General features: G+C 43.4%; 1 protein-coding gene and 1 non-coding gene across 2 annotated transcripts; one reads left to right on the top strand and one right to left on the bottom strand.

Moving 5' to 3' along the window:
• Positions 1–1041: 1041 nt before the first annotated feature.
• On the top strand, positions 1042–7867 carry tbc1d25 (TBC1 domain family, member 25). Its single transcript, XM_062541342.1, has 7 exons — positions 1042–1201; positions 2168–2277; positions 2422–2576; positions 2667–2791; positions 3033–3221; positions 3601–3876; positions 4178–7867. Exons 1-7 carry the CDS (start codon positions 1157–1159, stop codon positions 5882–5884), a joined length of 2607 nt encoding a protein of 868 aa, XP_062397326.1. The 5' UTR covers positions 1042–1156; the 3' UTR covers positions 5885–7867.
• Positions 7868–8408: 541 nt separating this feature from the next.
• Positions 8409–8481, bottom strand: trnaf-gaa (transfer RNA phenylalanine (anticodon GAA)). Its single transcript has one exon. It is a non-coding gene; the product is annotated as a tRNA-Phe (tRNA).
• Positions 8482–13228: the final 4747 nt, after the last annotated feature.

Raw genomic sequence — 13228 nt, 5'->3', positions numbered from 1 at the left:
AGCTATTCCGATTAATAGTATACATTCACCAACACTCACGTTTTTGCTAATTATAGAGCCATCGACAGACCAAATAACACCAAATTTATTGGGGGTGCTTTGAATGGGGTCTCAAGTCATCCCACCAAATATGGCTTTCATACGTCACAGCATATCCAAGATAGGCGCACTTCCTGTTTGGCGGCTTCGCTCGCTGAATTTAATTGGTTATCACAGGCGAACGCTTGGACGTATGAAGACGAAATCAAGGCGGTTGATCCACCTTGGTCTGTAGATCACGCGTGCCAAGTTTCATGACGATCGGATAAACTATGCGGCCAGGGTAGCTTTACTTTGACTTTGGACAAAATTCAAAATGGTGGAAAATCCATCATGGCGGAAAATGACGTCACATGGTGCGTTGGAATCAGATGAGTCAGAGGATTCCAATGGTATAAGTTTTATAAAAATCGGCCATACGGATCAAAAGTTACGGGCATGAACGTGTTTTCAATCTTTGACCAGTTGGTGGCGCTAGAGCGTGAGAGTGGCGAGCATGAAACCTGGTGGTGTCAATCAAGGTAGTCTCCTCTATCAGCATACCAAATTTCATGACTTTATGTCTTACGGTTTGGGCTACAGGTGGAAAAATGTGTGGGCATCAGCGCTCAAAAGTCGCTTTTCCATTCATTCCTATGGGGAAAAATCGACCGGAAAAACTGGAATAACGGGAGAACGACAAGGCGTATCGAAAAGCTTTATACACGCCACCATCCTCGCATCAGGACGCACGCGTGAGAAGTGGAACGGCGTCTCTAGCTCCAAATCCCTAGGACAAGATAGGGAGACAAAAATGTTCTGCAAGATAAATAAATTTGATAATAATAATAATAGGAAGAACAATAGTGTGCTTTTGCAAGCACACTAATTACTCAAAAGATTTTAACCAGACCTATAAAAATGTACAGAAAAAATGCTTGTATTTTGAAATCAATTGGCCATGCGATACAGGAAGTACCCCTCCGTGATAGCGATGTTTTCACTGTACCAGACAAAGCGGTACGTGGAGGAAAAACGGCTAGTCCACAGCTGTTGTTTGTTTTCATGTTAATTTCCATGACACTGTAACATCAGTAACATCTCTCATTCCTTTGGATTATCGAGTGAACTCCCCAACATGGCAGCTGAGGAGGAGAGGGGGGTTGTTCGTGTCAAAGTCAAGGTGAGGAATTTTATGAAGTCAATAGCGGTAACGTTACGGATATCGAGCTACTGCCGCCAGGATACCTACCTTGTGATAATTCTTAGCATCAGGAATTTGATAGTGTGATCAGCTATTTTTCATAAATCTTTTGGGTTTCTATTAATGTAATTATTTCGCTGTCAGAAATGTGTTAACAACTGACATTGTTTGCATAGTAATTTGCACAATTATAAGATGCTGGGTGTTTTTCCTTTAGGTGGCTAGTCATCGTAATCCAAATGGAAAACTAACCAAACTAACATTATGATAGTGTAAACATACACGTTGAATGATTCATGGATAAATGCTGGACGTTATTCGAGTGGACACAGTTGCAATCTATTAGTCTATATGCCTCATCCTCGTAGAATCGGAGAGAGTGAAAGTATGTGTTTTGGACTACATTTCATGTCGACAGCTGTCAGATGAAACTGCACAGGTGTCAATGACGGCCATGGAATGTGTAACGTTGGTGTTGCAATGAACGTCAACATGGTTCGTGAGAAAGGGTTGTAGTAGCAGAGACCTGATTGTAGGCACACGAATCCGGGTTCGTGAGTCATTTATTTAAACAGCACTGACGTCATCGGCAAGTGTCAATTCTTTACTTCTGCTCTAGGTTGAAGTGTGAATTCTTCACTTCTGCTCTTATACAACGCTGTTGACTCTTCTCTCACATCAAAGCTTTTACCAACTTTATGCCAAACATCAATTTGCCAACATGCTCTCCCAGCTGGGTCTAAGGACACTAGCTTTGTCTGTTAAGTCTGTCACATAGATTCATTAGAGAATTGCTAGTGCAATTACATGGCAAGTAGGCCTACTCTTTGTGACCGGTTTAAATATATTGTTTAAGTGGCGTTCTTGCATATTGTTCACCACTGGCCATTAATTTCAGCATATACCAGCATGTCATGTATTTCTCTGTTGCTCATTTCCTTGTAGAAGTGCGAGGGGATGCTGCCTGTGGAGTTCCGGTCTTTTGCTGTAGACCCTCAGATAACCTCTCTGGAGGTCCTGCAGCACATTCTCATCCGGGCCTTTGAATTGAATGGGTTAGTATTGGGGAAGGGGACTGATGGTGAATGAACATCTTGGATATATAAAAGTGTACATTATACCATACGTTGCATGTAATAAATTCAAATGAAGTTGTTGAATGGTTTAAACACACTCTTGTTTATGCATTCTATTCACAGGAAGAGTAATTTTGGAATAAGTTACCTCTCTCGTGATCGCTCGGGGGTAGAGGTGTACCTTTGTCTCCTGTCTGATTGGGATTTAGATGCTGCATTTGTCTCGGCAGCGAAACCATACCTGCAGCTCAAGATAGACATCAAACCGTCTGAAGACAGTGAGCTCAGCTTTCTTATAATACAAGATAGCTTCTGCATATGACACATTCACATGCCAGCTGGGCTAATGGTGGTGCCTCTGTCTACAGGTCCAGTTCTGGAGGACTGGGACATCATCAGCCCCAAGGATGTGATCGGTTCTGATCAGCTGACGGGCGAGAAGCGATCCTTGGCAGCCGCGGCCCTCCCCTTCACCCAGTCCCTCCTGTCCCAGGTTACTGAGCCTGTCAGCCAGCTCTTTTCAGCCAACTCTTTTCCAGTCTCTGCTGCTTTCAGTCAGGTCCATCTCCTAATGTAATCAAGTTGAAGTAAAAAAAACAAACAAAAAAACAAACAAACCAAAAAAAAAAGCACACCACTCTCCAAACCTTGCTCTTGCTCTCTTGCTCCAATGTGTTTGTCGTGATCAGTCAGCATCGGTCAATCTCTGTCTCTCTCTTTGTCACTCCTCTCAGATGGGAAAGACACTGTCCAGAGTGCAGCAAGCCTTGAGCTGGTCCTACGGAGAAGAGGTGAAGCCCTTCAAGCCTCCCTTGAGTGACGGCGAGTTCCACAGCTATCTCAACAGCTTGGGGCAGCTCTCGCGGCCAGAGGACCTCCGACTGCGCATCTACCACGGGGGAGTGGAGCCGTCGTTACGCAAAGTATGTGAGAGAGGAAGAGATAGCGCTGTCACGATGAATCACAGAAGTAGCCGCCCATATGAGCGCAAAAGTGAAATCGGTCAACGGACGATACTGTAGTTCCTATAATTGGAGTTATATTCTCTACTTGGGTGCCTGTACACCACAGATACTGTCTTGTTTGTCATTTATATTATTTGTCATGTTCTGAATCTGCTGTATTGTGGTCATGTAACCAAGTACTCTGAAATTGCACAGGGTATATAATGTGGATTCTATGAGCTGCATTTACATTTTCCTTAAGTATATGATTAAGGCCTAGTTTAATGCAATACTTTTTCATGCAAGAATCTTTCTAGAATCGTTCTATTCGTCATCGTTCTTTACTCTGATCTTTTAGGTGGTGTGGCGATATCTCTTGAACGTGTATCCAGATGGGTTGACTGGTCAAGAGAGGATGGATTACATGAAGAGAAAGACTCGAGAGTACGACCAGCTGAAAAGGGAGTGGACGGCCAGGGTCAGTTCCGAAGATCTGGAGTTCATCAGAGGAAATGTCATGAAGGATGTGCTAAGAACTGACCGAGCGCACTCTTACTACGCTGGCTCGGAGGACAGCCCCCACCTCACAGCTCTGACGGACCTCCTGACTACATATGCCATCACACATCCACAGGTAGAAACCTCTGCTGTCAGCTTATGCTTTTATGAGTGGCAGTATGTACATGTAGTGGTTATGACCATAACAACATCTGGTGATGTCACTATTGACAAAGCCATATTCCTACCAGCCCTGCTAATGAACTCACTGTTATTTTTTTTTTTACCTTGGCATTTTGTGATATTCATTTATGAGACCAAGTAAAAATGTCTGGATGCAGTTTATAAATTTCGACGTTGGTGTCTTAACCAATGTTATCCTGAAATATCTGAAAGTCTTCCAATGGCTCAGTGTTTGTTTCTGTCGTTCCTCGCAGGTGTCCTACTGCCAGGGTATGAGTGATATTGCATCACCGATTCTCGCAGTGATGGACAATGAAGCACATGCATTTATCTGCTTCTGTGGAATCATGAAGAGGCTGGAAGGCAACTTCCGTCCTGACGGTCAGCTCATGTCAGTCAAATTCCAGCATCTGAAGCTGCTGCTCCAATATTCCGACCCGGAGTTCTACGCCTATTTGGTTTCCAAGGGAGCCGATGACCTGTTCTTCTGTTACCGCTGGCTACTCCTAGAGCTGAAGCGGGAGTTTGCGTTCGACGACGCCCTCAGGATGCTGGAGGTCACCTGGAGTTCTCTTCCACCTGATCCCCCTGAAACAGAAGTGGAGTTGATTGGTCCTCTGGAGTCAGACAAAAATGACGGCCCAGAGAAGGTCTGCGGAATTGCAGAGGGGGAGGTGACCGAGGGTGAGCAACCCGAAAAGCAACGAAAGCGCCACATGTTACGGCCGTCGCGAGAAGAGGGCGATGGCGAAAGGAAAATGACCTTAGAGGATGAGCAAAAGGTTGAGGCAGGACCGAGACGTGACGGTGAAGGAGACTACTGCTCAGCATACGAGGCAAAGATGAGCAATGTCGTGGTCCCCCCATTTGAGAAACAAGCCAGTTTTGGGGAATTCAAATACTACAGTGCCAGGAACGAGGACAGCTTCGAGGCCTCCACTATTTCCACCCCGGAGTTTCATTCCTGTAGTCCCGCATCACCTTTGCCAGTTCGCCAGTCCACGGAGGACAGTGAGGACGACCCTGGAGAGAGGGTGCCTTTGATTACTTCATCCACTCCGGACGCGGAGCCGAGGAGCTCACCTAACGGGCAAGCATCTCCAGTCCCACCACTGCCTTCATGCCTGCCTACCAGGAACACTGGATCCAGCCATTCTCTCCCCAAATCCCCCTCACTATCCAACTGGAGAGGAGTCTCCCCGGAAAGCCCGCCCTCCCATTACGGTGCGTCTACTTTAACGAATGGAAGAGCTGCATCTCCGGATGAAACACCGGGGAGACTCACATCGCCTCCTCCGGCCTCTCGTGGATCAGGGGTGGCTAACTCTCCGTCCACGCCCCCCGGGAAGTCGACTCTTTCCTCCCCGACTTTAACCTTCCCTCAGAATCGCTCGTTGCTGTCCTCTCCTGTCTTGTCTTTCACCAGATCCCCCTCTCTGCCCAGGCCTTTCTCCAGCAATCTCCCTTCCCCTTGCTCCAAAACCTCCACTACAACGGTGAACTCTCCTAACACTAACAGTGCACCCATGAAGCCCTGTTCTTTGCCACCTCCGCAAGAGTTTGGCAAAGGCAACCCTTTCATGCTGTTTCTGTGCCTGTCTATTCTGCTAGAGCACCGTGACCACATTATCAAGAACAGTCTAGATTACAACGAACTGGCCATGCACTTTGACAGGCTTGTTCGGAGACACAATCTCGGGAGGGTGCTGCAGCGTGCTAAGGCGCTTTTTGCCGATTACCTTCAAAGTGAGGTCTGGGACTCTGAGGAAGGGGATGAGGTCAGCCTCGACTCTCCCACCACAGCCGACACCAGCCTCCATTCTCCCACTAACAGATCAACAATGGCCAGTCTGCAGTCGCAGACGCAGGCCACTTCTTCATCCAACTCCACCTACAACCTCGCTTCCACTATTCCCTCGCCCACAAATCAAATGCCTTTCGCTTCTCCTTCCTCGTCGTGACTACTTCTCCTTCTCCTACTTGCATCTCAACACAAGAAGGGGACTTCCTGTGTTCCCTCCCCTAGCCGCCACAGCCCCCATCGTATTATATACGCCATAGATCAAACTTCATTTTCTGAGATTGTTCCCAGTCATTACCTGTCATTACTAACTGATTGCAAATTTACCAGAGCTAAAATCCCCACCGTCCCATCCCCTGCATAATGTGGACATTGTTCGTTCATATGAGACCTTCAAATCCAGTCTTCACCTTCTTTTCCCAGCAATTCATTCATACCCACATTCTTGCCTTTGACTTTTAATTCCAGCCTTGTTGTGTCTTGAGTTCTTCTCTGATGTTTACCCTTGCTATTATTGAATCTTTGATTTTTCAGGTTTACAAACGATCTCCAGTGGGTTTTGTTGGTTATGCTTTACCAAAGTTACTTAATTAAAGGGACAAGTATTTTTTGTTTGTTACATTGCTCAGAATATGGATGTGCATTGTTGATTTTGGCTAATGTTCAGAAATGTCAATGTGAATATGCAGACATATCCTAGACTTGATTTGAGTATTTTATTGGGTCGTGGAAACACACATTTATTTACTTATATTTGTGATGGAACTTGACGACTGATGTTTTTTCTGCACATAATTACCGTTATTGTACATCTGTACATTCAAGGAATTCGTATAACTGGTATTTGCCTTTAGCGCTTTTAGAATTTATACTTATTGGAGCATCGAAGCAGTCCATTCCAAAGAGAAAAGACCATGTTATTTAGCCGAATAAATTACCGAATGGCCTAAAATGGCCATTGGCAAAAGCTGTTTAAACCCACAGAGGAAGGTACACCTTGGGTTATGTTGATGATGGTACTACTACTTACGATGAAATATTTCAGTGTTTTGATTATTTTCACTATGAGAAAATGTATTGATTGTAGCAATAGGTGGCAAGCCAGTTCATAAATGTGAAAACATATCAAGCACACAGGATATCAGAAGAAAATTACTAAAGCTTGTATTTTATCCTGTTGTGTCTGATTTCAAACTGGGTGACTGGAAAACTTCAGCTGTATATCTCAACTTTATACAATGTAACTGTTGCTATTGAAATAGAAATCTGTACAAAATGTTTATTTCAATATTCCCTTTATATTTGAAAACAACTGGAAGTTGCCTGTCAGCAAGTTACAGTGACATAAAAACAAAAGATGTGCGATGAGTCCATATAGCATTAGCCTTTGATTCCCTTGTTTACCTAGAACGTTTGTCAGAATTTGAACGTTCAGTAAGTACATAAGTAAAGTTCTATACAAAATATATTACACTACATAATCAAACAGTGAATCAGTCTAATCACACTTTACACATTTTACTTCAGCTTTTTATTCTGTATAGATGCAGTTGCTGTATAGTCCTCGCAAGTTTTGTTTTGTTTTAAATCTCATACGACTCACTGAAATGATTTATCACACCAGTGAAAATCAATATATTTTCCATATTTCTGCAACAGTTTATTCATTCAGGGACCACATACCTAAATATATGGACACATGGCATTGGATGAAATATAGGCTAGTCATGAGCCATCAAGTTTTTCACTAATGGGACATTTTGCTAGTCAGGTTTGTGTGGCCAGTTAGGGTCTTGTAATAACTAACTGTTGTTATCAGCCCACCCAAGTGTTCTAGTCGATGCTTTGCACAATAGTCCCTAGTTGGGACAATTTCTGACTGAAATTATTTACAAGTCTTAACACCAAGTGTTCTTTTGATTTTCTTTCCTTCACATTTACAAGTGCTTTTAGCAGGTCCCTCGCAAGGACCAAAAGCATATTTCCTGAGGTAGGAGATATTAAAGGCCTTGTGTTTATGTGTGATTTTATTTAGTATTGAATGTTTATGAGTATACCTTTTTTGTTTTGTTTTGTATATTTATGCATTGAAAATGTTGCTGGATTGAATGCTAGCAATACAGATATTTGTAAAAATAAACTTCCCCAATGTAAAAGCTGTGTTTGCTTGTTCAGAATCTATTTTTGGAAGTAAGAAAGTTAGAAATACATGAGAAATAAGCTATTGACAAATAGATGTGTTTAATGAAGCAGGCCCTTAAGCCCAGAGCAGAAAGAGAGTTGAATTAGCTTACATTTGCTGCCTCTAGGGTCGTTTAGATTTCTAGCCTACGGTTAAATATCAGGAGGGTGAGATGTTTTTCTAGCCTGGATGCCAGACTGAAGTAAGAATTGAGTATGACGTCGTCAGGCTAATGTTTGTTTTTCTGGATGCTGAAGGAACTAATTGACCTCTGACCAAGAGTGTCGCTACTCTATTCTCTCTACTGCTTTGGTTAGACCTAACCGGACCTAACTAACTAACACGGGTGTGACCATCGATCAGTTCTCATTCCATACCAACGGCATACGTCTCTCTTCATAAACTCCAACTCCATTTACAGCCGCTCGTACTGCGGTATAGTTTCTCTTAGGTCTATGGTTAGTTCAAGATCAGTCGGCAACACTGTCCCGGAAGTACAAAATGCCGAAACCCGGGATCGAACCAGGGACCTTTAGATCTTCAGTCTAACGCTCTCCCAACTGAGCTATTTCGGCTGATGAACGGTGTTACAGCGACCTCTATCTTATAAATGGTTTACTTCACTACATTGCTTAGCCTACTATCCTTCCAAACGAATATCACTCGGCCATACATACATTATTTGCTACTTGAGTGAAGCCACAAGAAAATGTGTAGACTTAAGCACTAGCTAGGCAAGTCCAGAGAATGTCTAATATGCTCTAAACGTGCTCTCTGATATTTTCATAGATAGACAGTAAAATATATTTTGCACGGAGTGGCCTAGCCGTCGCACTCATGACGTCACTTCACACAGCCCTACCTTTATTAGACACTTACCACAAGGGGGAGACATCTCCTTTTGGGTTTATAGACCTGTTTACACTCTTCAATATCATGCAGAATCTTCACTGTATCCTCCTAATATGCTCCGATATTCCTGGGTACTCATGTAAGGCCAATCTCACATTTTATATGGTAACATTTGAGATAATGGTAGGGCCTATACTTCCTCCCCCTGGAGCACAGTCACACACAAACTTTATGATCATAATTTTGCAGTCTATTACAAAGTAGGCCTAAATGTACAGTGATGTTACAATTGAAGAATGTAGCCTATGTGAACATAGAAACTTAAGGAAACATTTTGAAAAAAGGCCGGCCAAATTTAAGCTATCCTACGCATTTAGAAAAATGTAAACAAGAAGGGCTTGTTAGCGCCAGATGATTCAATTACAAGAGTGTACAAAACCAAATAGTTGTCATCAACTGTCACACACTATTTCATCAAAGGTACAGTTATAGCCTGAGAGCATACCTATGTCGACCAGAGGGAGGAGCAGTTGCTCAATTCATGAGATTGTCTAACAATGTATTGCATCTTTCCTGTGTCATTGAAGTCTTTTTACACCCCTCCTCTTCCCTATCCGCATCTCCTCTCTGTGGGTAATGCTATGGCACTGAATGGGCAAATCCACAGTGTGAAACAGAGGTCGGGATTATGGGCTATTGCTTAAGTGTGTCTGCGGCTGTGTCAGTCTTACGCCTCCAATTGCACATATCATGACACCTCAGTGTGGGTGATTCAGGACTAATCCAGTTAGCATGACGGTCAGACAGGGTCGGATTGCACATGAGCACACACACACGGGAACTCACACAATGCAGCAACTCAACAGAGGGTTGGGGAGGAGTTCCATGTATGGAATATGGACAAAGAGCTATGAAATATAGACAAATAGAGATGTACAGTAGTGGTGGGAATACGCAAAGGCATTGGGGAAAGGCCACTTATATGTTCTAATTTGATGATTTGATCAATGTGCATTAGACTGGACAGTGTGCTTTGGTCTGTCACGGGGACATCTAACATAGGAGAGGTATTGGTTGCAAGTATAAAAGTACGCACACGCACAGACATGTTTTGCATGATCACACCTTGACAATGACTGGCAGCGCCCTAACGTCCTTTGTGATATCACAACCAGAGACTCTCTCTCTCTCTCTCTCTCTCTCTCTCTCTCTCTCTCTCTCTCTCTCTCACACACACACACACACACACACACACACACACACACACACACACACATACACAATTCCATGCACCTGTTCACAATTTTGAGAGCAATTTGACTTTCACTTGAAAGTGAGTGACAAATTGAAAAAAATGGAAGAAAAAAAGTAGAAAAGGTGCCATATTGTGGGTGAAGAAGGTTTGTTGGTTTTTTATACTCACATTATGATTATTCCCACTCGGATCTGCACTGGCTTGATCCATTGTGCTGAGGATAGCCATGGTGTGTAAGGGTTTCTGTTTTAGTGTCCTTACAATCCCACAAGACCATGCAAACCCATGTAGTTTATGGTTACACTGCCCAAAGACATCGCCTCATATACCCATGCGCAGTGTTGGGGAGTAACGCATTACATGTAATTGAGTTACGTAATTTAATTACAAAATAAACGTAACAGTAATTTATTACAGTTACTGTAGAAACATTTGTAATTCAATTACAGGTACTTTTGAAATTGTTCAAAATTACAATTTGAATTACATCTCAATACTGTCAGCAAAACCTTGCAAAGAATATTGTATGTAAAAATAACCCTCCACAGCCATAGTTTGATACGGGACCTTCTGATAGGCTCTATCACGTCTACAGCGCCATCAGTGTAGGCCTACATGCCTGCCTGTAAACGTGTTATGATTATCATTATATTGTCCTCACAAAAAATGTGATGCTAATTCATATTGAATGCCCTTGCTGCCTTGTGCGCTTGTACAGAACTGCTCGGCAGCCTGTAGACCAAGGCCGAAATCTTTGCATGGATTTGGGGGCTAAATATATCATTAAAAAACCGGAAAAGTAATCAAAAAGTAATCAAAAGTAATTAGTTACGTTACTCAGAAAAAGTAATTCAAATAGTTACACTACTATTACATTTTAAACAGGGTAACTTGTAACTGTAACACATTACATTTCTAAAGTAACCTTCCCAACACTGCCCATGCGTGATACACACACTGCCACATCTATCAGAATGTGTGTAACACGTAAATCATCCACCCATCATCTTCAGAGAGATGACACCTGAGTCCCTGGGCCCAACAGCTGCTGGACCCTGTTGGATGGCCCTGACGGCCTGCCTTTTCCTGCTAAGGACCCTGCTGGACCCTGCTAAGGCCCCTGCTAAGGACCCTGTGGGATGGCCCTGTTGAGGTCCCTGCAGGTTTGCAGCTGGTCTACTCCTCCTCTGCACGTCTGCTGGGTTGTTGTTTGTCCCGCCCTAGATTGCTGATTGTCCACGCGCAAACAGGAAGAGTTCAAAGGTCAAGATTGCTTAGAAACCTCTCCCGCTGCATCCTGGGATGGGTGGCATCCTCCTGGCTCCTAGTTAATTGGATGTTACTTTTTGTCTTCCTTCCTGCCTCTTCTTATCAAGCGTCAACACTCTCCCTCTGTTTCCAAACACCCAGGTGGTGTGTCTCAGTGTCCCTCACTGGCCATACTTATCAGATTCAGTCATGGACCACCATGTGGGCCTTTCTTTGCATCTGAAGGGACACTGGTAGCTTGAAACATGCTGATTCATGCATGCCTCATTTGATTATGCTAGAGAAACAACTACGACCACTGCCAGATTGTACTAATGAGAGACTGACTCACTGGGAAGAGGTATGTGTTTAGAGGCACTGGTTGGATTACAGCTATAATGGAAATCTGATTGTGAGACCCAAAACATGGGTCATCACACTGAAAAGAGGAACAGAAAAGAAAGTTCTCAAACTTCAGGCCACTGTGTGTGGTTTGGTCAACATATTATTTTGGCTTCAATTAACCCCTTTTAATAATTTGACATAGAGACGGGTATATGCGACTGCATTTGACAGAACCAGTGTACATTTTTGAATAATAAGAGATTCATGTGAAAATGTGCATAAACCAAACCACTCAATGAGTGTTAGTCGACTGTCTCTTTTGTTAGATAACCGCAAGATAATATCAGTCACGCTGGTTTTCATCGACTGCTATTATTCGCAGCCAGTGTGTCCACAAACAAAGGCGAGTGAGGAAATGCAGCCCTTGTGAGTGTTATTGTGTGAGTCACATGACAGGGTCAAGGCAGGATGTCCTGTGGTAAAGTGTGAGTTGCACTGTAATGACCGGCTCCTCTGCTTCCTGACAGGCATGTGCTCGTGCACTGTACACACACGCACACAGACACGCAGAGAGACACACTCATCTTACACACACAGACACGCACACACGCACAATAGACACACACACACACATATACACACATACACACACACACACACACACACACACGCACACACACACACACACACACACACACACACACGCACAACACACACACGCACGCACACACACACAGACATTATTTTGGTGAGTACCTGAGAGATGGTCAGTCCCACACACAGTCACAGTGGGGGGTTTCCAAAGTCTCCTTCCTGTCGTCCCTTAATCCATCTCCTTACATGTCTTCCTCTCCCTGTCCTTTCATCTCCCTCTCCGCAGCTAACTGAGAGATGATACTAGATTATTTTTGCAAATTATGTGTGAAAGCTTTTGTAATCATCTTTGTTCATAAAATCTGCGGAAAGTTTTTTTAAAAAGTCCCTAAATGCCCTAAAAACCTCACCTGGTTCTGTTTTTACTGTAGGTTTTGTGGTACTTCTTCAGTACTCTGTGAAAGAACGACAAAAATACAATTTTGATGCATTTCACAGTATTTCACATATACACTGGAGAGAAAGGTAAATTCCTAAATTCCTAGTGCTACAGGTAAGGGATTTCACACAGCAATCAACAATCAATCCCATTTACTGTCAACAACAAAATCACTAACATATCAACCATTGTGGGCAAAAACATCACCAATATAACAGCCTTATAGACAGAGAGCGATAGCTATACATGTAACTGTAACCTGATGTTGTCACAGTAATGAGTATTCACAAATGAGGGACTGCATTCTGTGTGACTATCTCCCCCATGACTCTGAGACAAAAAGCACATTATACAATTAAAAAATCTCCATTTCTTTTTGCTTTTCGTTTGGATTCCATATCGCATCGGTAAGCCGGAAACAAAGACATCCGTCTCGCAGTCACACTGTAATTGTTCCCAGTGTCGCACCCATGCTTCTGATTGCCTTCATATGAGGACGCGTCCATCTGTATCTCCATGCCGCGGTCGCCTCCCCAACATATGGCGCCGTGTTTTGCACTAACGTCTCTGCTTCGCTAATTAGACGAAA

This window comes from Sardina pilchardus, chromosome 7 (assembly GCF_963854185.1).
Source record: "Sardina pilchardus chromosome 7, fSarPil1.1, whole genome shotgun sequence".
In the NCBI taxonomy this organism is placed as follows: Eukaryota; Metazoa; Chordata; class Actinopteri; order Clupeiformes; family Clupeidae; genus Sardina; species Sardina pilchardus.
Note: the sequence above shows the minus strand (reverse complement) of the source record. Positions and strands in the feature narration are given on the sequence as shown.

Coding starts and splice junctions, on each gene's coding strand:
- tbc1d25 (XM_062541342.1), top strand. CDS start 1,157: ATGGCAGCTGAGGAGGAGAGGGGGGTTGTTCGTGTCAAAGTCAAG. Junction 1,202..2,167: donor TTGTTCGTGTCAAAGTCAAG/GTGAGGAATTTT, acceptor ATTTCCTTGTAG/AAGTGCGAGGGGATGCTGCC. Junction 3,222..3,600: donor TGGAGCCGTCGTTACGCAAA/GTATGTGAGAGA, acceptor CTGATCTTTTAG/GTGGTGTGGCGATATCTCTT.